Below are 23,445 nucleotides of genomic sequence, written 5' to 3'. Positions count from 1 at the left end.
TCACTTGTGATGTTTAAGTAGTGATAGAAAATCCTGAAATATATTTTCCTATATTCATTGTGCTTAAAAAATGTGGGATGAGGAGAGAGACAAAAACTTTATGTATATTTTCATAAAGAATCAGAATGAATAGAAGAGCAAATGAGATAGTAAAATGAAAGGATGTTCCAGGGAAGTGATGGGAGATAAAAGGTTTTACAACAAAAGCTAAAAATTGGACCAGTCTTTTAAAAAATACAAGATCATCACATAGTGGCAATACTATACATGCATGTGTATCTTTCTGAATTAAATTCATATGTCACTATCTATACTTTTACTATGGTAAAAAGTTATTAAGTAAAGTCAAAGATGCTTATATTCTTTTTATTTAAAAAAATCATCTATATAAACTAAGTTTTATTTCAATTGTTAGAGACGCTGATGGGTTAATATCTCTGATCTAAACTAAAAAGAAGGCTGGTCATTCTAGTAAATAGTAATCCAGGTCTTTTTTTTTTTTTTTTGACCAGCATTGCAATCAATTATGTCATCAATAGGTAGCTGCAGCTATCATATTGCTGTAATTAAAGTCAAATACCCCAATAAAGTATTTACATTTGTAAGAATCTTAATAATCTCTGTCATTATTTTCTCACTAGATTACAACATATACTTTTTTATGTAAAACACAAATACATATATATATATACACACACACACACACACACACACACACACACACATATATATGTATGCTACAACTCTGATATTTCATTTCTAAAAGAAATAAAAAACAGTAATTTTCATATGGAATGTTTTGAATATGTGAATGTGTCATTAGAAAATTAACATTTTGTAAAGAGAAGCACTTCCTATTCATTGTTACCACTATCAAGAAATGTATCCATTCATAAATATCAGAATATAAAAAAACAATGAAAGTAATGTTTTTCTCACAGCATTGGATTTAGAAAGCTTTTGCAAAGTACCTTACAGTAGAAAGACCAACTCTATCATAACATGATTTTTCTCATTCCAAAACCCAATTTTACTGTTCATTTTCTATAATATAAAATTAATATGCTAAGCATCAAGAAAATTATGACATCAAAAAATCAAGAAATAGAAATTTTTAAAAATAGAAATTAAATGTCCTCCTGGTCAATACATTCTGTTGCTGTGAATGTAAAAGTAAAAACTTCAAAGATGTTAAAAATAATTTGATGACAAAAATTGCCATGAAAAAAATGATATGCATTAACTGAAACAATTTAGGAATCAGAAAAGCAAATTTTGAGTTTCTCTATGCATGATCCTAAACAATAAGATAAATACAAAGTTTACTTTAAGTTTACCTGACAAAAAAAATTTTAATATTTACTATGAATATGAAGAATTAAACATTAAAAGAATAAATATACTGAGATAGTCTACAATGAAACCTGATACAGTGATGAACAATCTAAGTACACAGGAATAAAAACAAAATTTATTAATATTATCAACAGTTTTTCAATTGAAATTTTGTTGTGTAATGATAAACTAACTTCCAAATAGGTAGGTAGTTCCAATAAATAAAAGTTTTGGCTCTAGGACTAATAACCTGTTATCACATATTAACGGATTAAAAGGAAAAATTATCTGGTTGATACTTGTATGCACATATAAAATTATATGACATCCCCACAATATGGACACATTGACAAAGAAACTAATATATTAAAACATAGTGATACATTCTTAAGTAACAGAATTTTTCTTCCAAGAAAGAACTGTAACCACTTACCCATTATCAGATGGCAGAAGTGAAAGTAATGCCAAAGCAGAAAGTTTTCTTCTTTCTGGTTGGGTAATACTGTCCATGCGATCAACCCACATTTCAATCATATTACCCAGAAGTTGGTCCATCTACAAAATTAAACAAAAAGAGGAAGCTCAAGATAGTTCAATTTCACTGAGACTAGATATTATTAATGCCTAAAATCAATCAACTAACATCTGTTAAGTACGTTCTATGTGCCAGGAACTATGCTAAGTGGTAGGCATACAAATATAAAGAATGAAACAATTCCTAGGTACAAAAAGCTTACTTTCTAACAGAGGAGATAATATGTACATGAAAAACATTTTTTAAAAGTATAAATAATATAAGGTAATAAAAATAAAGGTTGTTTGGATTACAGGGCACTAGTAGAGATAATCAAGAGAGGCTTCATAGAAAACAAAGACTAGAATTTGTGTTAAAGGAAGACAGGAAAACAACATGAGGGTAGAGATGGGGACAAAGTGTACTCTAGACACTGGAGATAAGACAATACAGACAAAAGAAGACAGAAGGGAAAGAAAAAGAGGGGAAGGGAGAGGAAGGAAGACTGGAACAGGAAAGGAGAGAGAAGGATATGTATGTGAGGAATGAGTACAGGAAGAGGAGTAATAGCTAATAAGGCTGAAAAGATAGTTGGAGGGAGGTTGTAAAAAGTTTTAAAAAGTAACAGCAGAGTTTATATTTTATCCTAGAAGCAATAGGAAGACATTAGCAATTGTTTGAGTAGGGGAGCTGACATAGTCAGATCCACATTTAAGGAAAATCACTTCGGTATCAGCAAGGAGGATGGAAAGGAATGAGGATGAACTTGAAGCAGAGAAAGCAATTACGGCAATAATCTAAGTAAAAAGTAATGAGGAAATAGGATGATAGATGTTAAAAGGGTGCTGTCGAGATAAAAATGATTTTGTGAAGGTAGAAAGATCACTATTTGATAAATAAATTAATTCATGGGGTGAGGGAAAATGAACACTCTAGAATAAGACAAGATTACAAATCTGAAAGAATGAAAGAAAAGCAATCCCTCTAAGATATGTCATTTCGAGGAGGGAAGGAGTGGGGTAGATGGTAGAGATGAAAATGACTCAAGAAAAATAATGATTTTTGTTCTGGACATACTGAATTTGTCACATCTCTTAAAATCTTAGTTTTACATATCCAAAGAAAGTCAGTAATGGGGAATGACAAGATACATTTATAAATCGGATCATCACTGGCATATATATGATATAAAGTTTACCCCCTTGGAGAGTTAATAAACTTATCAAGAAAAAGTGTGGAGTGAGAAGAAGACCCAGGACAAAATTTTGGGAACTACTAAAATAATTAGAGACTGTCATATAAATGAGGAGCTTATAAAGGAACTTGAGAAGGAATGGTTAATTAGATAACTAGAAGGAAAACCAGAGAAAAGAGAGTATGTACAGAAGAGGGTGATCAACAGTGTCAAGTGCAGCAGCTAAGTGAAAAAAGGATTAAGACCATCAGAATTTTTCATTAAAAAAATCACTGATCTAGATGGTGGGGTAAAAGCAGGGCAGTGCCCAAGCCCTCTCCCAAACCCTTCCAAATACCTTTAAATAATGACTCCAAACAAATTTTAGAGCATCAGTACTCACAAAAAGAGAGACAGAAAACGTTTATTGCACCAGGATAGGAATGAAATTCAGTCCTGGAATAGGCTGTGCCAGAAAGGTACTGGGCTCCACCAAACTAAGACAACTCCTTTGGGACCCTCTGAAGCAGTGGCAGCAGTAGTGTTTTCACACACCAAAGATGACTTAGAAGATTGGCAGGAAAGGTTGTCTACTAAGGTGAGAGGGCTTTGAGAGCCATTGAATCAATCAGCAGCAGTGGTGGCAGCTACTTCTGGAGCTAGCTCTCAGCCAATAGACTATATGGGAACAACTAGTCAGAAGGAGATCTTTTTGCTAGCATTGAGGCTCACAGTTCCAGGAAGAAGAGGAGTACTAATATACTAGACCTTTCCTCAGAATTCCAGTGCAGAAAAGATCACATATCTTCAGCAAAGAGAAGATCTAATTCAGTTCCACTTGATCAATGATGGACAGAATCAGCTACACCCAGATAAGGAACCCTGGGAAATGAGTGTAACCTGTCTGCATTTTTGTTTTTCTTCCCAGGTTATTATTACCTTCTGAATCAAATTCTTTCTGTGCAATAAGAGAACTGTTCGGTTCTGCACACATATATTGTATCTGGGATATACTGTAACATATTTAACATGTATAAGACTGCCTGCCATTTAGGGGAGTGGGTGGAGGGAGGGAAGGGAAAAATCAGAACAGAAATGCGTGCAAGGGATAATGTTGTAAAAAATTACCCATGCATATGTACTGTCAATAAAAAATTATTTAAAAAAAGAAAGAAAGAAACACTATGAAAAAAAAAAAAAAAAGAAAAGATCACAGACCAGAGCACAGGCCAGGAGAACAGTAAACAGGCTTCTCCCTGGAAGATCTGAAATCTTACAGGCCCCTTAAAGTATGTCTGAAAATAGCTGCACAAAATCTCTGAAGTTTGGAACATTGCAACCTTCATCCTGGAAAGAAAGCCTTATTTTAACAAAGAGTTAAAAGTCAAATAATAGGATGGGAAAATGAGCAGACAATAGAAAAATATTCTGACCAGAGAAAATTATTATGGTCATAAGGAAGAACAAAACACATACCAGAAGAAGAGAAAAAAGTCAAAGCTCCTACATCCAAAACCTCCAAGAAAAATAAGAATTGGTCTCAGGCCATGGAAGAGTTCAAAAGGGATTCTGAAAATCAAATGAGAGGTACAAGAAAAACAAACAAAACAAAAAAAACAAAACAAACAAACAAACAAAAAAACTAGGAAGAGAAATGAGAGTGATGCAAAAGGAAGTGCAAAAAGTCAATGAGGAGAATGCCTTAAAAAGCAAAATTAGCCAAATGGAAAAAATGTAGAAAAGCCAGAAACAACAAAACAAAACCAAAAGAACTGAAAAAATAGAAAACCATGTGAAATATCTCATTGGAAAAACAAGTGACCAGGAAAGATAATCCAGTACAGATAATTTTTAAATTACTGGACTGCCTGAAAAGCATGAAGAGAGTTTAGACATAATCTTTCATTAAATTACAAGAAAAACTATCCTAGAAGCAGATGGTTAAAACAGAAATTGAAAGAACCCACCAATCACTTTCTGAAAGACAAGATGAAAACTCCCAGGAATATATTATAGCCAAATCCCAGAATTCTTGTATCAAGGAGAAAATATTGCAATCATCTATAAAGAAACAATTCAAGTGTGGTAGAATCAGAGTTGAGAATACACAAGATTCAGCAGGTTTTATATTAAAGGACTTGGAATATGATATTCTAGAAAACAAAGGAACTAGGATTATAACCAAAAATCACCTATCCAACAAAAAAGTATAATACTTCATGGGGGAAAATGGACATTCAATGAAATAGATGACTTTCAAGCATTTATGATGAATTAAAAAAAAACAGATTTGAGTATAAAATTAATTTTCAAATATAGATGAAGCTTAAGATAGTCATCAGGAAAAGGAAATCATAAGGTACTTAACAAGGTTAATCTGTGTATATACCTACAGAGGAGGATGATTCTTGTAACTTTCTCATTAGTACAGCAATAAGGACAGAGTATATACAGAAGGCACAGATGAGAGATGAATAACAAGGAATAATATCTTTAAAAAAATAAGATTAAGGGGTGAGAGGAAAAAAAAAAGATGGAATGGAGTAAATTATCTACCATAAAAAAGATAAGAAAAAGCTTTTACAGTGAGAGGTAAGAAGGGCAAATGAGTGAATTTTACTCTTATAAGAATTGGCTCAAAAAGGGAATAACATACACACACAATTGGGTATAAAAATCTATCTTACTTTAGAGAAAAGTAGAAGGAAGAAGATACCAGGAGTGGGGAAGGTGATAGAAGGAAAAGCATATTGGATGAGGGAGTAGTCAGAACAAATACTTTTTATGAGGAGGGACAGGATGAAAGGAGAAAGAGAAGAGAATGGGAGAAAACACAGTTAGCAATAGTAATTGTGAAAAGAATTTTGAAGCAAGTTTCTCTGATAAAAGTCTCATTTCTCAAATATATAATTAACTGAGTTAAATTTATAAAAAAAAGGCTATTGCTCAACTGATAAATGATCAAAAGAAATGAACAGTTTTCAGATGAAATAATCAAGCTATTTATAACCATATAAAAGCATACTCTAATTCACTATTTAATGAAGAAATGTAAATAAACAATTCTGAGGTACTACCTCATACCTATTAGATTGGCTAACAGAATAGAAAAGGAAAATGACAAATGTTGGAGGGAATGTGGGAAATATGAGATATTAGTATGTTGTTGGTGGAATTATGAATGAATTCAACCATTCTATCTATAGAGCAATTTGAAACTATGCCAAAACAAATTCTAAAACCAAGCATACTTTTTGATCTAACCACTGCTAAGCATATATCCCACAAAAGAGAAGGAAGAAGAAAAGGAAGGGAGGAAAGGAAGAAGGGAAGAAGAGAGGAGAGAAAGGTGGGAAGGATGAGAGAGGGAGGAGGGAAGGAAGGAAAGGAGGGAGAAGGAAGGAAAGGAAGAAGGCAGGAGGGAGGGGGAGAGAGAGAGGGAGTTAGGAAGAGAATGAGGAAAGGAGGTAGGGAAAAAGAGAGGGAAAGGAAGAGAGAAGGAGTGAGGGAGGGAAAGAGGAAGGGAGGAAGGTGAAAGAAAAAGAAAGAAGAAAGAAATTGCTGATTTGTTCTCAAATGTTCAAAAGCCAGACTATAAAAGGTGAGAAGTTAAAGAAGTAGAGAAAGCAAATCCTGAGAGCTTTTTGTAAAACTTTGGAGAAAGAACTTGTAAATAGGGATAGGAGAGGGGAATACACAGGTTGTAATCTTGTGAAGAGAAAAGGGGGGTGGAAACAAGAAAACATATAGAGAGATTAGGTAAAAATCACTTTATTGGGATGGGAAAGGAGGATATAGTTGGGGAAGTTACCAAGGGGTTCCAAAATGAAGAGAAAGAGAAAACAATATATTTTAATCAAAAGCTTCAGTTTATTTGTTATTATAAGAGGTGAGAGCAAATGATTTAGGCCAAGGAAGACATAAGACTTGAAGAAGAAAGTTTTGGAATACCTTTAGTGGAGAACAAGACCTGATATAAGTTATTTTGGAATGAAAGGACTGCCTTCTACGGCGAGGGCCTAGCTGAAATTTGCTAACATGAAATTAAAACTTATGAGATCATCCAAAAAGCTATGAAAAGGATAAATGCTACCTTTTTCTTCCCACTTTTACCATCAAATTTCCTGAAAAAAGTAGTCTATACACAATGTACTTAAAATGTTTTTACCACACACTCAATGCTCAAAACCCCTGGTATCGGACCTTCCATTCTCAGAATTGAATTCCATATTATTCCACTGAAAATGTCACTCCACTGTAAAAATGAATTAAGGAAGACTTAGCCACTTTGTCGAGACAATGAACCAAGGTAATTCCAAAAAACCAATGAAGAGAAATGCTATCCACCTCCAGAAAGAGAACTGATGAATTATGAATGCAAATTGAAATATACCTCTTAGTTCCTATGTCCAGCACTGGCTGAAATCTGCAGAGGAATAACAAGGCAGGAATTCTAGACAGAAGGAGAGCCAATACTTTGATCATTCTGTACTTGCAGAGCTTCCCAGCTGACTAAGAGTAGCTGAGTACTTCCAACCAAGAATCAGACCACAGGCATATTATCCAAACTAGATGAGGAACCTGTAAAACTCAGGGCAGTGATCAGATTTTTTCATGGATTAGACATCTTTGGGAAGCTCGAAATTCCCCAGCCTGAGCTGTCACTGAGATTCTGGAATAATATATCACTCAAACCCCCAAAAGAAAGCAGGAAACAGACTTATAAGGTCAAAAGCCCAGTCATAGAATGGCACAAAACCAATGCTCAAGACATAAGATTTAAAATGAATTAAATATTGTACATGTGTATTTAAGCACATGATTCATAAACAATGTATATAAAATTTCCCTCTAAATCATTTATTTATTGCACTATTAAAGCATTAGGAAGAAAATATAAATGTCCCTAACTCTCAGAAGTTATTCTATTATATATATATATATCCCAACCTGAAGGATCTACTGCAGCATCATTACATAGATAAAAGGAAGTCATTTCCTTTCAGAATTCTTTGATATGAAATCTGCTGGTAGCAATAAGACAGAATTTCTACTGCAACAAATGGAATACATCAAACAATTAACTTATTAAGCAGCTATTCTCTAAGCAATTATTTTAGGTGCTGGGGATAAAAGAACAAAGAATGAAACAAATCCATTTACATCTCTTTCTATTACGGGGGAGATAAGTCTATCTGTGTGTGAATATGTAGCATGAATATATATGTATATGTATATGTAAGTAAACATGTATCAATATAAATTTTATATTTGTTCTGCAAATTTTCATATGAACGTGTCTTCCTCATTTTGCAGTTAAGGAGATAGGGGCTATGTAATTTGCCCAGGGACTCACAATAGCTACTCTGATTGAGGCCAGTATGAACTCATATCTACAGGACTCTGACAACAAACAACATGGTGCTTGAACTGTCATCTCAAAAGAGCAACTCTATAAAGCAGAGGTAAGCAGTAGGAACATTTTAGGCAAAAGGGAGAGTCAGAGAAAAGACTTAAGAGATGGAAAGACTGAATGTCCCAATAGAGAAACAGAAAAGGTTAGTTTGGGTGTATAGAGTGTGGGAAGAGGAGTAAATGTTTAATGAGACTGGAAAGGTAGGTTGAGGCCAGACTGTATACGTTTTTAAAAGCTAAAGACAAGGGTTTGCATTTTATACTTGAGGCAAGAGGAAGTCAATGGAGTCTGATGACTAGGAGAGTCATATAGTTAGATCTGAGCATAAGAAAATTTACTGTAGGAGAAATATAGAATGACCTGGAGTAGTAAGAAAGCTGAGGAAGAGAGATCAATCACCTAAGCATGAGACAATCAGGAATTAAACTAAGGTAGTAGATTTATAAGAAAAGAGGAGTCACATGAGTTGTTGTAAAGTTAAGAACAGTAAGATTTATCAGCTGACTGAATTAAAAGTATGTGAAGGGTTAGGGGAAAAAAGACAAAATAATGACAAATACTATAGAAGCTTAAAAAGGAATATGGAATTTTGGAAGAAAGGAGGGAAAAATAATCAGTTTAAATTTGAGGCTATTTCTCACACTGAGCTAAAAATGGCTAACATGCAAAAATGGAGGAGGAATAAGCAAGAACTTTTGAGACAAAAATCTATTCTCCTAAAGTAAATACTTTTTTGTTTTGTTTTTTTCAATTTAAAATCTAGAGAAAGTCTTGTTAATATTGCAAAGTATTTATTATCCACAAACTATTAACGAGTTATGACATCTAATAGGAAGTCCATAGGTTGGAAAATAAGTAACATGTCAATTCTCTACTATTCATCTAAAAAAACTGTTATTCTCCTGTCTTAAGAAACTATATGAAACAGTGGGCCAATTTTTCCTCCTTAATTCAAAAATAAATTTGGGCTTGCATGACAGAACTCTTTTAAATTGTGATAAATCATAAACTGATGAAGATTGAAATGAGGAGAAGTAGGGGAAAAAAAACTTGATGAAATAATAGCCACATTATAAAGACTTTGAAAACTGTTAAAGAGTTTCATCAATATAATAATCATTCATAATTCAAGAGATCTGATGAGGACACAGTCTAGTTAGTTACCTCCTAGCAGAGAGGTGACAGCTTCAGGGTAAGAATGAGACTCATTATTTTCTGAATAGAGGCAATGAGGGAATTTGTTTTTCCTATTCCAAGGGGAATGAGAGGGAGGAGGAAGAACAAGTAGATTTCAGTTAATTTTTTTTAAATTAAATTTTAAAAAGCATCCTATTTACTCCTCTGTGACAAAGAGAACCTACTTACCCTCACTGGACTCTCTTCTGTTATATGAGAGGCAAGGTGCCCTTTCTGGCCCTTTCTGATTCAAAGCTATGATATAAAAATAAAATCCTAAATGATTTGTAAGATTGATAGAAGAAATTATAATCATTGCTCTAGTAGGAGGTGAGGGGGGAAAACCCTTTTAAAAAAAAAAAAAAAACTGGAAACATTTCCTCCAAGGAGCCTGGGTAGGACCTTGGTTCTACTGTGAGAAAACCTTGGTTCAAAACTGATTTCTGATGCTTACTACAAGTGAGACCTTTGGTCACCCTTCTTATCCTTGGCCTTCACTATCCTCATATATAAAATGAGTGATTTGGACTAAATGGCCTCTTAGGTCCCTTCCAGGTCAATTTATACATGTGATCCTAAAAAAAAAAAAAAACACCCATTAGCAATCTATAAAAATTTTTCTGATGATTTTACTTTCCTGAATAATGTATGAACTATAATGAACTTTCCAATTTTTAATTTCCATTAAGAATTGCAAATGACCTCACACGTTTAATCTCTTAAAATTAAGCTCTTCTTAGCATTGCCATTGATCCTAGAAAATCAGGGAATTAGTCTATAACGTGACAATGATTTAATTTAAGCAAACTAGCTTATACACACACATTATTAGGGAAATTATAAGTTTTAGAAAAAAACAGAATTTGACCCTAAATATGGGTAATTTATCAAAGCCAATAAATTTTTAAATGACTGCCATTATTTTATAAGAACAAAAAATAAAAAATAAAATGCCGACAGTTTTTAGCAATGCCTTACCCACAGTACAGTCTATGAAATAAGATTTGAAAAAAACATTATAGAGCACCTCTTTCTCCTCTTAGGAGATGTTTATTAACATCCATATATAACGTTATACCAAAATACAGGGATGATTGATAAACACAGCCAAATAATACTATTTTGTTAATAGTATAATAAATGCATTTGAAACAAAGTTTAATGAAAAGAAGTTGAATCAATTATCCAAGATGCAAATTAATCAATAACGACCTGCACTATTGCTTATAGTGTTATTCTAAGGCCCAGTTAATATCAGGGGATAAATTTAACAATAATTATCTAATTTCGGCATGTAATCTTAGAGTTGAAATACTTAAAATTTTAGGAAATACCCAAATAATATTTTTATATTACAAATAATTAAAAATTACAAAAAGGAGATAAAATAAATATCGGAAATTAAGACCTTTTTTCAATATCCAACAAAGTGTTTGTAATATTAAAGAAATATGGGAATCTTAAGATTCATATATGCCTTAGAGAGAAGGCCAATTCTGGCATAATCTGAATGTGGTAAATGTTTTAAATATATGAAAAATTTACTTAAATAGGATCTTCAATTTAAAGGATTTATTAATTAATTAACAAGATAGATTTTTAAAGCAACTTCAAAACAACCTCAATTCCAAGTGAATTTAAAAATTCAGTGCTCTCATATGTTGCCAACTTCTAAGAATACTTAGTATTCAATATTTCTTACTGTGTATTTCTCAATTAAATATCAAAAATTCCAAGAATAAGTATATTATTACTTTCAACAAAACATCTTTATGAGATATAAATCCAACACTCAAGTTTTTAAAAGGAATTAGGCTATGCAGATAATAGTCCGACAAAAAAAATCTACTAACAAGATACATCTTATCTACAGAAACAGGATGAACTTCCATTCTCTGCAATGTCCATTGGACTCTTGACTACTTAATTTATGTGCTTATATTCCTGTCAGATAGGTGATACAAGTATTACTGTCACCCCATTTTAAAGATGGATAAACTGAGGCCCAAAGAGGTTCATTGCCATGCTACTAATAATTGAGTGAGCCAAGAATTAAACTGAAACCAAGATCAGTATTTTTTTCAATAAGATCTTATCCCATGAAATGTTCAAAATAAATGCAAAAATTAGCTAGAATGCAAATTTAGAAGCATTTTGATCATTTAAAACTTGTAGGGAAAGAATACTTTTCTTCTTTGTAAAGAGAACTACCAATTTTATAGAGGAAGCAAGAAGATAACATAACTAACATCAGCAGGTGGACTTTGGGACTTTTATTTATGGGACACCTTATGGCATTACTTTAAAACAGTGAATAAACATTTATTAAAGATCTACCAAGTGCCAGGTATAGTACCAAGCAACAGGAAACATCCATGACTACATGAAACCATACATATTATGCATACACATATATATGCTACTTTGCTTATTATACTAACAAATAAATACATATTCTGTCTCTCCAGTAAAATCATAAGTTCAATTGGGATAGAAACTGCCTTATTCATATTAAGAATCCAATCCAAAGAATGTCATACACTCAAAGCAAATACAAATGCAACTTTGTTTAAATGATATTATTTATTTACTCAGATTCAGTGTGAAACATTATGCTTTATATTATTTTTCACTGATGCATATATATATACACATACATATATATATACATACACACATACATACATATATATATATATACATATACACACACACAGAAAGTATCTATACATGAACAGAATATATGTGTGTGTGTGTGTGTATACACACACACACAAAGTATTATTTTAATATACTCAGTTTTCAATTTTTTTGTTGTTGCAATATTAAAAACACATCTCTGGCATTTTAATATTTATTTTGGAAATTTACTGCCTAGAAAACTTATTGTCAGTGAGAAATACAATGATTTTTACTTCTCATATGAGAGTCAATGGAAAAAGTGAAACCTTCTTCAAGATAAATTTACCTGGACCAAATGTATTATACATTAAAGAAAAGTAGGATGTTGACATCCTACACCTTGTCTTATCCTCAATAATCTGAAATTATCAAATGCTTTGGAATGATTGAAGCATAACCAAATACCAAGTCATGAGTTTGATATTTTACTGAAAACAATTATACATTTTTTTGCAATAAAGATATTTCTTTGCTATTTAAAAAATGCTTAAGAAAAACTAGTTGCTGCTTACATTTTATACTGTTATTTAAAAATATGTAAAAATAAAAATAATAATATAATAACAGAACCAATCACCAAACACCTATAATGTAGGACTAATCCATGTGCACTGTTGAGAAACCAAGCATAAAAATAAAACAGTTGTTGCTATTATGGAGCTCACATTCTTTCAGGAGAAACAAGAAGTATATAAACAGGGCATAGGGACAGAGATTAAACACGGAAGTTCATTATTAAAGGGAATTCTCAGGTGAAGAAACATCACCTAGTGGTGTTCACTAGTACCATCTCTGTTTGGTTAAAGCACGAAAATCCATGGGACTAGCCCAAAATCACAAGGTAAATATATGTCAAAAGAAGAATGGAACCAAGATCTTTTTGGTTCTGAAACTGGCTCTCCACCTACCAACCCTTCCCACCATCACACATACCTGCGAACATGGACATACACACTCTAAATACAAAATATTTACAAGGATGGGCATCAGGAAATCATCCATGTGCTGAAGGAAAAATGGAATTTGTAAGAAGCAAAGATATACAGGGAGTAGATTTCAGGTATGGGGAGTGGTAGAATAGTGTAAATTTGTGAAGGAGTAGAGTGGAGTGTGTGTGTGTGTGTGTGTGTGTGTGTGTGTGTGTGTGAAATCTGCAAAAGACTTGATGACTAATCACAACAAATGTATTAAACCAATATAATCGCTTGAATTGCAGACAACGTAAACATAGACTAAAAGCAACTTTTAGATAATGGTACAATATGTAAGACCTCAGCTAAACAGAAAAAAAAAATCTCACTCTTAAGTAAAAAAAGTTTTTAAAAACACTTAAGGATTTTAAGAGGCGCAGAGCCAAGTTGGCATGGTACAGGCAGGTACTTGTCCAACCTCTCTCCCAAACCACTCCAGATTATTTTACATAATGACTTGAGAGCATCAGAACGCCCAGACAGAATAGAACATTTTCCAGTTGAAGGCAACTTAGAAGATCAGCAGAAAAGGTCTGTGACACCAGAGTGGGAATTCAGCATGCAATCCCAATACAGGCCACTACAGGACAGCCCCAGCCCCAAGGAGGATTTGGAAGGTCAGCAGAAAAGACCTGTGGAACCTGAGCCCAGAGCACAATCCCAGCACAGTCTGAATCCTAGCCCCACATCTTGGCCCCAACCTCAGCTCCAGCCCTATCCTGGACACCAACATCAGCAGCAGTGCTGGAGACTTCTGGATCGCTCAGCCCAGAGACACCAGGGAGGTCTTGGAAGGTTAGCAAAGAAGATCTGTGGCATCAGGGTTGGAGTCCAGTGTGCAGTCCCAGGGCTGGCCCTGCTCCTTGTCAGCCAAGCAAGACTCTGTGGCTTTTAGCTTATAGCTACAGTGGATCAGGGACACTCCTAACAGCTCCAGGGCAGAAAAAAAAGGGCTTGTGGTCAGGTCCCTAGAAGGATCTCTGAAAACAGCTGTACAAAATCCCTGGAGCTTGGGACAGAGTACACCCTTCACCCTAGAAACAGAGCCCTACTTTAAGAAAGAATTAAAAGCCAAGTAATAGGCTAGGAAAATGAGCAGAAAACAGAAAAGTTTTCTGACCACTGAAAGTTATTATGGGAGAAAGAAGATCAAAACACACACTCAGGAGATAATAAGGAGATAATAACAAAGTTAAAGCTCCTACTGCCAAAGCCTCCCAGAAAAATAAATTGAGCTCAGGCCAAGGAAGATCTCAGGCCAAGGAAGATCTCAAAAGGGATTTTGAAAATCAAGTAAGAAACATAAAGGAAAAATTAGGAAAAGGATTGAAAGAGGTGCACAAAAAGGAAATACAAAAAGCAAATGAGAGAAGAATGCTTTAAAAAGCAAAATTGGCCAATTGGGAAAGGAAATATAAAAACTCAAATAATTCTTTAAAAAACAGAATTGAGGGGCAATTGGGTGGTAAAATGGATAGAGCACCAGCCCTGAAGTCATGAGGACCTCAATTCAAATTGGGCCTCAGACACTAAATACTTCCTACCTGTGTGACCCTGGCCAAGTCACTTACCCCCCATTGCTTCAGGAAAAAAAAAATTTAAATAGAACTGAGCAAATAGAAGTTAATGACTTTATGAAAATTACAGATACAATAAAGCAAAAGCAAAAAAATGAAGAAATAGAAAAATGTTTCAAATATCTCACTGTAAAACAAATTCAGGAGATACAATTTAAAAATTATTGGTCTACCTGAAAATCATGATTAAAAAAAGAGCCAGAACATCACCTTTCAAAAAATTATCAAGGAAAACTATCCTGATATTCTAGAACCAGAAAAGAAAATAGAAATTGAAGCAATCCATCAATCATCTCCTGAAAGAGATCCTAAAATGAAAATATTCCAGGAATATTATAGCCAAGTTTCAGAATTTCCAGATCAACGAGAAAAAACTCCAAGCATCCAGAAAGAAACAATTCAAGTCAAGTAGAGTCACAGACAGGACAATACAAAGTTTAGTAGCTTCTAACGAAGAGCTTGGGATACGATAATTCAAGACAGCAAAAGAGCTAGAATTACGACCAAGAATCACTTACCCAGAAAAATTGAGTATTATCTTTTAGAGGAAAAGTTGGTCATACAATGAAATAGAGGATTTTCAAGCATTCTAGATGAAAAGACCAGAGCTGAATGGAAAATTTGATTTTCAAATACAGGATTCAAGAAAAGCATAAGAAAGTATTCAATAAAGTGATATAAGAAACTTTTAATAAGGTTTATCTGTTTATATTCCTACATGGGAGAATGTACTTGTAACTCATTAGAACTTTCTTATTATGGCAATTAAAAAGAGTATATATAGACAGAAGGCACAGGTTTAAATTGAATATGAAGGGATAATAGCTAAAAAAGATACGATTAAGGGGCGAGAAAGGAATGTACTTAGAGAAAGGGAAAGGAAGAATGATATGGTTTTAATCATCTGTCATAAAAAAGAGGGAAGCAAAAACTTTTATAGTGGAGAGGAAGAAGGAAAAGAAAGGGAGAGTGAATGAACTTTAATGTCATCAGAATTGGCTCAAAGAGGAAATGCTATAGACACTCAATATTGGCATAGAAATCTACCTTACTCTAAAGGAAAACAGAAGAGAAATGGGATATAATAAGGAAGGAAAGGTGATAAGAGAAGGCATATTAACAGAAGAAATGGTCAATATCAAAACATTTTTAAGGGGGAAGAAGGTGAAAGAGAGAATGGAGGTAAATACAGTTAGCAACTGTAATTGTAAAAAGAATTTTGAAGTCTCTCTGATAAGGCCTCATTTAGCATAGGATAGATGGAATTGAGCCAAATAAAAAAACTAATAATAATAATTGACATGCCCCAATTGACAAATGATTAAAAGATATGATCTGTGCCCAAAGGGCTATAAATTCATGATATCCTTTGACCTAACACCACCACTACCAGGCATGAATACCAAAAGAGATGCTAAAAAAAAGAAAAAAGAAGAAAAAAAAAAGGAAAATGATTCAAGTGAACAAAAAAATAGCAACTCTTAATAGCACTCTTCTCAGCTCCCTCCCTCCCCCCAAAAAAAAGTTAACTAAGGGGATGCCCATCAGCTGGGGAAAGGCTCAACATATGTATTTGTGATAGAATATTGTTGTTCTATGGGAAATGAGGAGCTAGATGCTTCTCAGAGAAAAAAAAAAAAAAAAGATACCTGGAAAGTCTTCCCTGAATTCAAAGTGAAATGTACTATATACAAAAGTAATAGCAATATTGGGATGACTAGCTGTAAATGACTTTGCTAATCTCAGCAGCATAATATCTATGACTACTCTGAAGGATTTATGATGAACAATCCTATCCATACTCAGCGAAGGAAATGATTGTGTCTGAATACAGACTGAAGCATTCCCCCCTCTCTCCTTTTTTAAGCTTAATTTTTCTTGAGGGTTATTTTCATTAGGATGGGATGTTTTCTTTCACAACTAATGTTTTATGTTAATATTCTGCCTAACTTCACATGTGGTTTCTTAATTGTGGCTAGGAATAAGAAAGAGAATCTGAACTCAAAAAATTTAAAAACAAATTTGTTTTGAATATAACTGGGGGAAAATATTAAACAAAATAAAGTGAATTATAAGCATTTAATATGAGCAAAGCAGTCTTCTAGGAACAACAAAGAATAACAGTTCTTAAGAGTTTAAGAAGGTCGAGTGGGGAAGGAATAAGAAAGACAGGTACAAAAATAATTCTAAAACAAAGTTATAGCAATTGACCAGAAAAAGTGGGGATTCAGAGAACACATCTAGATAGAAAAGTCAAGAAAGTCCAGCTCATAGAATATGTAAAATATAGATTATAACTAGAATCTAAAAGTATTTGTGCTAGAAGGAATTTTACAGGTCATCTAGATCAATGTTTTCCGTTTATACACCAAGAGATGGAAGCCAGAAGAGGTTAACTGACTTGTCACTCAAGTAAAGACAAAATTAGGATGAAAGCTAGATAGCTTTCCATCAGAGCTCTGTTTATTTTAGATTAGATTTCTCCTCTAGGATAAACTCATCATCTAAAATCTCATCAAGTGAAATATAATTTTACTGAATGACTCAAGTTTTCGATATTCATCACTACAAATTCTTCAATTATGTCTCTCCTCTGATTTGTGGAATGGAGGCAGAGCCATAAACTCTTTACAATCTTCATATGAGGTTCAGAACTTTCAATTTCCATCAATATAATGAGGTTGAATACGAGGTACAAAGTGCACAGCACATGTAAAGAATTCACAATGGCATTTTTCTTTGCCAAAAGGTACCTTTATTTACAAGAAGAGGTTACAGACAAAATGAAGAGGTAAAATTGACACTAGGAGTGGTTAAATATGAAATAGAAGTGAAAGGGCACATAATTAGCAGGGAAAAGGACTTTATTAATTATTAACAAGGGAAAAGACAAGTTCCCCAGTGGAACTCACAATTATCCAGGAGAAATATGGAATAATATATATGTCTCAAGGTAAGAGTATGCCACTGATTGGCAGGCTACATATCCACAGAAGAGTATAGCTTCCTAAAAGAGTTAATTAGAAATAAAAAGAAGAAAAATACCATGATTCAGGACTCCATGGCCGGCTAATCCCAAAAGAGATTGAGGAAAGAGGGTGTAAGACACAGACGGATTAATAGGGGAAATTTAACTTTGGAGATCTGACATCATAACTTGGCTTTCTGATTGGTTACCATAAGTTAGGACTTCCCAAGACCTCCAAAGGGGTGAGATTGTAAAGCTGAGCTGATCCCCATCAGTGCCTGCCTCAGGGAGTATTTTAATCTTATCAGTACTTCAGGCCTTCTCTGCCAATCCCACAAAGTTACCCAGGACCTCATCAAAATCGATAAATTCAAAGTAAGTATATGCAGAACAACTCATACTATCCTAGATTTATAGCTGGAAGACAGACTTTAGAGGCCAAGTTCAAAAACAACATTTTACAAAAAACCTAGAAGTTAAATGATTTGCTCCAAATGACCTAAACAGGTCTTCCTGACTTTCCAAACACATAAATGAGCCCTGTTGTCCTATGGCTATAATTCAATTCCTTATCAGCAGTAGACGCAAGAATTCAATTAACTTCAAAGGTTTATATATTATTTTCATCAATAACCTTGCTCTTGTTTATTAGAATATGAGAGTGAGAGATTTTAGAACTTTATGAAAATATGAGTTCCATTTAATGTTTAAATTAAAATAAAAGCAACTGATTCTTACCTCCTGGTTATACTTATGTGCCATCTGATTTAGAAGTGAAGAAAAGAAACTAGTATTTTGCAACAGAACTCGGCCCATAATTCCAAGATAAGCAGACATCACCACAGGATATCTCTGTGAAATTAAAAGAAAGCATTAATAAATATTGTCTTAAAGGTTCAAATACAATTTTTTTAGATCTGAAAAATCCATAGGTGCCCAGAATTGCTTAATATTTTTAAATTTCAGTACTTCTACTTTTCAGATTATCAATAGCAAACATGTCCTTTGTGACATTATTTATCACACATAATTATAACAAAGTAGCAATGTTTCAGAAAAATAACTAATCCCAGAAATTTGGTGGCTCCAAGATATTACAAGTTCCAAAAATTGAAATGGCACTTATTTCAATATTCTCTGTTTCAGAATAACATGGCTTTCTGGAGAGGTTTTAGTTCTTGTCCACATAAAAAAGTCTCATAAGTCTCATTATTTCATAAAATTCAAGCCTTAACAGACTTGGTACTTTGATGAATCTGTAGTTCTTATTAGTAAGAGTACTTTCAACTACAGCAAAGCATAACCTTCTTTACTTTCTAATCTTGTTTAATTCTTATGACTATTTTCTCATAGATTCTCCCTAAAAAATCAACTCAACTGGCTGATGATGATGTAGTTTCTTTTTATTAAAGTTTAGCATTTGAGTAATATTACTCATATTGTCTGTGATCATGTCCTTGTTATATGATCAAATCACTTTATGAGCTGTCTTGAGCTGTCTTTCAGGCAATTTATTATATGCAACTTTCATATGGCTATCACTGTTCTCAGAGTTATTTTTAACTTTAATTCCCCTAATTCTATCCTTCTAGAATCAATAGGAAAATTAATAGATATAAAGACATGACGTTTAGTGGCCATGAAGACTTTGAAATCATGAACAGCACTAAACAATTACCAATACACTCTATGACTATCTAATCTTATGATATAATTATGGGCCAGCTCACTCTCCTCACCAATACACTCCATGACTATCTAATCTTACAATATAATTATGGGCCAGCTCACACTCCATTTCAAGAATCTAACTAATAGTGCTAGGCTAGCTGTTGTCAAACTAGACAAAGATTCATTTTTTTCATTTAATCACTTTGTTTTCCTAAAGTGAACTGAGAAACAATCTCTCACACAACAAAAAAACTTCACTATAAAGATATGGTAGTGTTTCCAATGCTCGATATAAAGGTATAATGTTATCAAGACTTTGATGAACTATTGATGAACCATCAATAAAGAATACTTTGTTTGGACTGTAGGCAAACCACCAATACCACAGAGATACTATCATACATACACAGGGTGGGTCACAGGTTATCTCTATAGTGGTATCCGTCACAACAGAGTTTAGTAAAATTTTGTTTTACACATGGGAAACAATTTATCCAATTAGATCCTTCAAAACTATATTTGGATGAACAGAGCTCAAAAGCTTTCTTAAAATCCAAAACCATCACAAGGAGACATTTATAAAAGCTTTCAAATATTGGTAGACTCTGTTAACTGCTAACAAGAACAGAACATTAGAAAAATGCCCGAGGATGCATTCTATTTTGTCTATTTTTTACCCTTCCTTCCAGTTCACATCTATAAACAAATCCTGTACTATCAGATTTTGCTAGATCTTACTCCAAAATTATGTCCTCTTAAATCTTTTTTTTTTTGTCAAATGTCTATTTTTTTCTGCTACAATATACTGTATAAGCAATTGTATTCTACAAAAAAGCTTCTTAAACTGTAGGTTGTGATCCCATATAAAGACACAAAACTGAATGTGGAGGTCGTGAAAAATTTTGCAACAGCAAAAAGTATCAAATATTCCACAAAGATTTAATTTTTTATGAAAAAAGAAACAAACATACCCATCTCAATATGAAATTTTACTTTCATCTGTAATAAGGAGTAAAATCATATGTATACCAAAGAAATATTTGAAAATAAATTTCTTTATGACTTTTTAATCAGTAAATGTTTGATTTGTAAATCTATTTTATACATCTACATAACCAGGGGTTACATACAAATATAAAGGATTCAATGAAATTACAAATTCATTTGAGTAATGAGTATTAATGATAATAACAATAACTGACCTTTACATGGTAATTTTAAAGTTCAGAAAGTCCTTTACATACGTTGATGTACAGAATTTTCCTAACATCCCTGGAAAGGTGAATACTACCACTATTATGCATATTTTACAGATAAGGAAACACTCAGGTTAATTACCTTGCTAGTGAGCATCAGAAGAAAGTTTCAGAGTATAAACTGTTTCTAATTCCAAATCCAATCCTTTTTCACTCCCCCATACAATCCTAATCAAGTAAAAGATCTACAGATTGGACAAAGGCGCAGATTTGTAAAATGATTAATGATTAACCAGTTGCTTTCTATCTGTTAAGAGACAATCAATTTCACTTTTTTGTGATGCTGTTTGATTCCTGTCAAAGCTAATATCTTTCAAATCACTTTTGAATTAATATTGAAAATAATAGCAAGTCAGTATATAAACTTTTGACCTTTTCATTTTTTTTAATTCTAACCCACATTTTCCAAAAAAGTTTTCAACATCTTCTCATATCTCAATTTTTACAATGATTTCAGAAATTATTAAAATACAACTTGGAAGATATCAAGTTCTTCATGGGAATTCTTCACTTAATTCACAATAAATGTTGGTGCACATTCTGAAATTATGCTTATGAAGGTCTTATTTAAACAAGGAAAGATAACATGACTAAGCATCAAATGAAATAATGTTTCTCACTTCCTTTATTCTCATTAGAAAAATCAGCTTTGTCAACTCCTTTATTGATCTCTCTAAAGAAATGTGTAGAAGTCTTCCTTTTCAATTGAGACTTGTATTTATCTTGTGATTTCATATATATCAAACATATTAATATGCAGGTGATTAAGTTCTCCTCGTTACATGTTACCTCATTAGTCATTGGACGAATACTACCAATGGGAATACCAGCAATTAATATTTTTTTGGTGATTATGAGCAATCTTGATACATTTCAACTATTCAATAAGCATTTTTTTGTCTTTTTCTTGTCAACAGATTACCATTTGTAGAGAAGCAAAATACACTAAAGTTGGCCTCAAAGTCCTGGGTCCAAGTCCTGCCTCTGACATATGCAGGATGTGTGATCATGAGTGTCATTTAATTCTCAATGCTCTAGGAATCTCTCTAGAACTTCTTGGATTTGAAGAGAAGGTAGCAATCTTTGCTGGTAAAGGTAGTTTCCTACACTAATGAAATCATTAGTCTAATACCTATTCCCCTTCCTCACCTGTGGTACATAATGGTAAAAACTTTAATTGCATACTATTTAGGTTTCCAAAACTGAATTGTTTACATTTAGCGAGGTTGCTCTGTCTTCTACTAAAAGATTGACAAAAATTGATAAAGAACAAAGTAAGGAGAACTAAGAGCATAATATGCATAATGAATACAATAATGTAAATGATAACATGTAGCCCTTAAAACTAGAGAAAGGCCTTTACCAGATTCAAATGTAATTGTGAAATATCTAGCAACAGTTAAAAAAAAAAAAAAAGGCCATAAAATAATATTAATGTGGTTTTTAAAGTCAATGAAAGGCCCTCAAGAATTCTTATGTACAACTCCTGTTTCTAATTGTATTTGACAACATTGTCCTAGGCAACTGTACTTTGGCTTTTCATCTTGATCCTTCCACCTACTCTTAAAAAGCTTCTGTTTTAAGATAACCCTGAGAATTCAAAACTAACTTAAAGAAAGTCTTACCTCTCCATCTATAATCCCCCTGAACACACATGGTAAAATAGGCTGAAACATTTGAGGTCCTAAAGTTGGATTCACTTTAAGAACATTTTCCACTACCTGAAAAATAAGAATGTAAATTGAAGAGTCAATGAAAAAATTCAATGTCTCATGTAAAAGATTAGATATCATACAATAAATAAAATAATATTAAAGATACAAGTAGCATTTCTATTGTACTAATTAAATGTCTAAATAAGTACAATAAAATGTCACAAAGCTGTGTGAGAAGAAGTTTCTATAAACCTGGTATTTATACTAGATCTATCATTTAAAATAATCAGAAATATAATAATACTATGTACATTCATTAAAACCTCAAATTGTCAATATAGAACTAAATATAACAGAAAACTTAAGCCTTTCTAAGCATTTCAAACCATGAACTAAATTACATCAACCTAAATGATAAACATTAAATTCCAAGTGCTTTAGAACATATCCCCTTCTAATAAAGAATTCTGTTCATCTACACCTAGAAACAATGTTATATCACATTTTGAAAATGGAAGGGCCAAAGTAAGGAAAACTAGGTAATTTTTTAAATTTTTCTCGCATTCTCATAAATATCAGATGATATTATTAATTCACTTGCCACAAGAGTGTAAGAGCTCATTTATCTTTAGTCTATGGCATGCTGCAATCAACATTCTCAGAGACTAAAAATTCTTTTATGTTATACACAGGCCATATGTAAATTCTGATTCTCCATATACTGACCAGAGGGCTAGGCACTTCTTTGGCCACACTTAAAAGAGACACTGAAAAATAATCTTTGATTAGAAGCATAATCCCAGCAAATGGCATTAGTGCTGGATGAAGCAGTGAGTGAAATAAATATGAGAGGGGCCAAGCGAGTTCAAGCTTAAATCTTGAACCAATAACAATTAAGATTTTATACACCACCAAAATCATATTTTTCTTTGTTACACATTATACAAATGCCAAAAACACAAAAAGTATAATTAAGATTATGACGTTTCCTTATTCTATTAGTCAAGATCCATCCATTTTTTTTTTTTTTTGAAAGTATCCTGTCTTTGG

At 33.0% G+C, this 23,445-nt stretch overlaps 1 protein-coding gene across 6 annotated transcripts in view; it reads right to left on the bottom strand.

Annotated features, from left to right (window-relative positions):
- IPO11 (importin 11) overlaps nt 1-23,445 on the bottom strand; it is a 191,012-nt gene that overhangs the window by 61,325 nt on the left and 106,242 nt on the right. For 5 of the 6 annotated variants that reach the window (XR_004233756.1, XM_003759391.4, XM_031965473.1 and 2 more), the window contains exons 25-27: nt 22,366-22,461; nt 18,552-18,665; nt 1,769-1,890 (exon numbers count right to left, since the gene is read on the bottom strand). Coding sequence is in view for 5 of the 6 variants with exons in the window: in XM_003759391.4 (XP_003759439.1) it covers nt 1,769-1,890; nt 18,552-18,665; nt 22,366-22,461 (332 nt within the window). In the remaining variant the exon portion in view is untranslated. Of the gene's footprint in view, nt 1-1,768; nt 1,891-10,069; nt 10,191-18,551; nt 18,666-22,365; nt 22,462-23,445 lie in introns of those variants that run through there. The other variant, XM_031965480.1, reaches the window with a different exon arrangement.

Source organism: Sarcophilus harrisii, chromosome 1 (assembly GCF_902635505.1).
Source record: "Sarcophilus harrisii chromosome 1, mSarHar1.11, whole genome shotgun sequence".
In the NCBI taxonomy this organism is placed as follows: domain Eukaryota; kingdom Metazoa; phylum Chordata; class Mammalia; order Dasyuromorphia; family Dasyuridae; genus Sarcophilus; species Sarcophilus harrisii.
The sequence above is the reverse complement of the archived record's forward strand: the minus strand, read 5'-3'. Positions and strand labels throughout refer to the sequence as shown.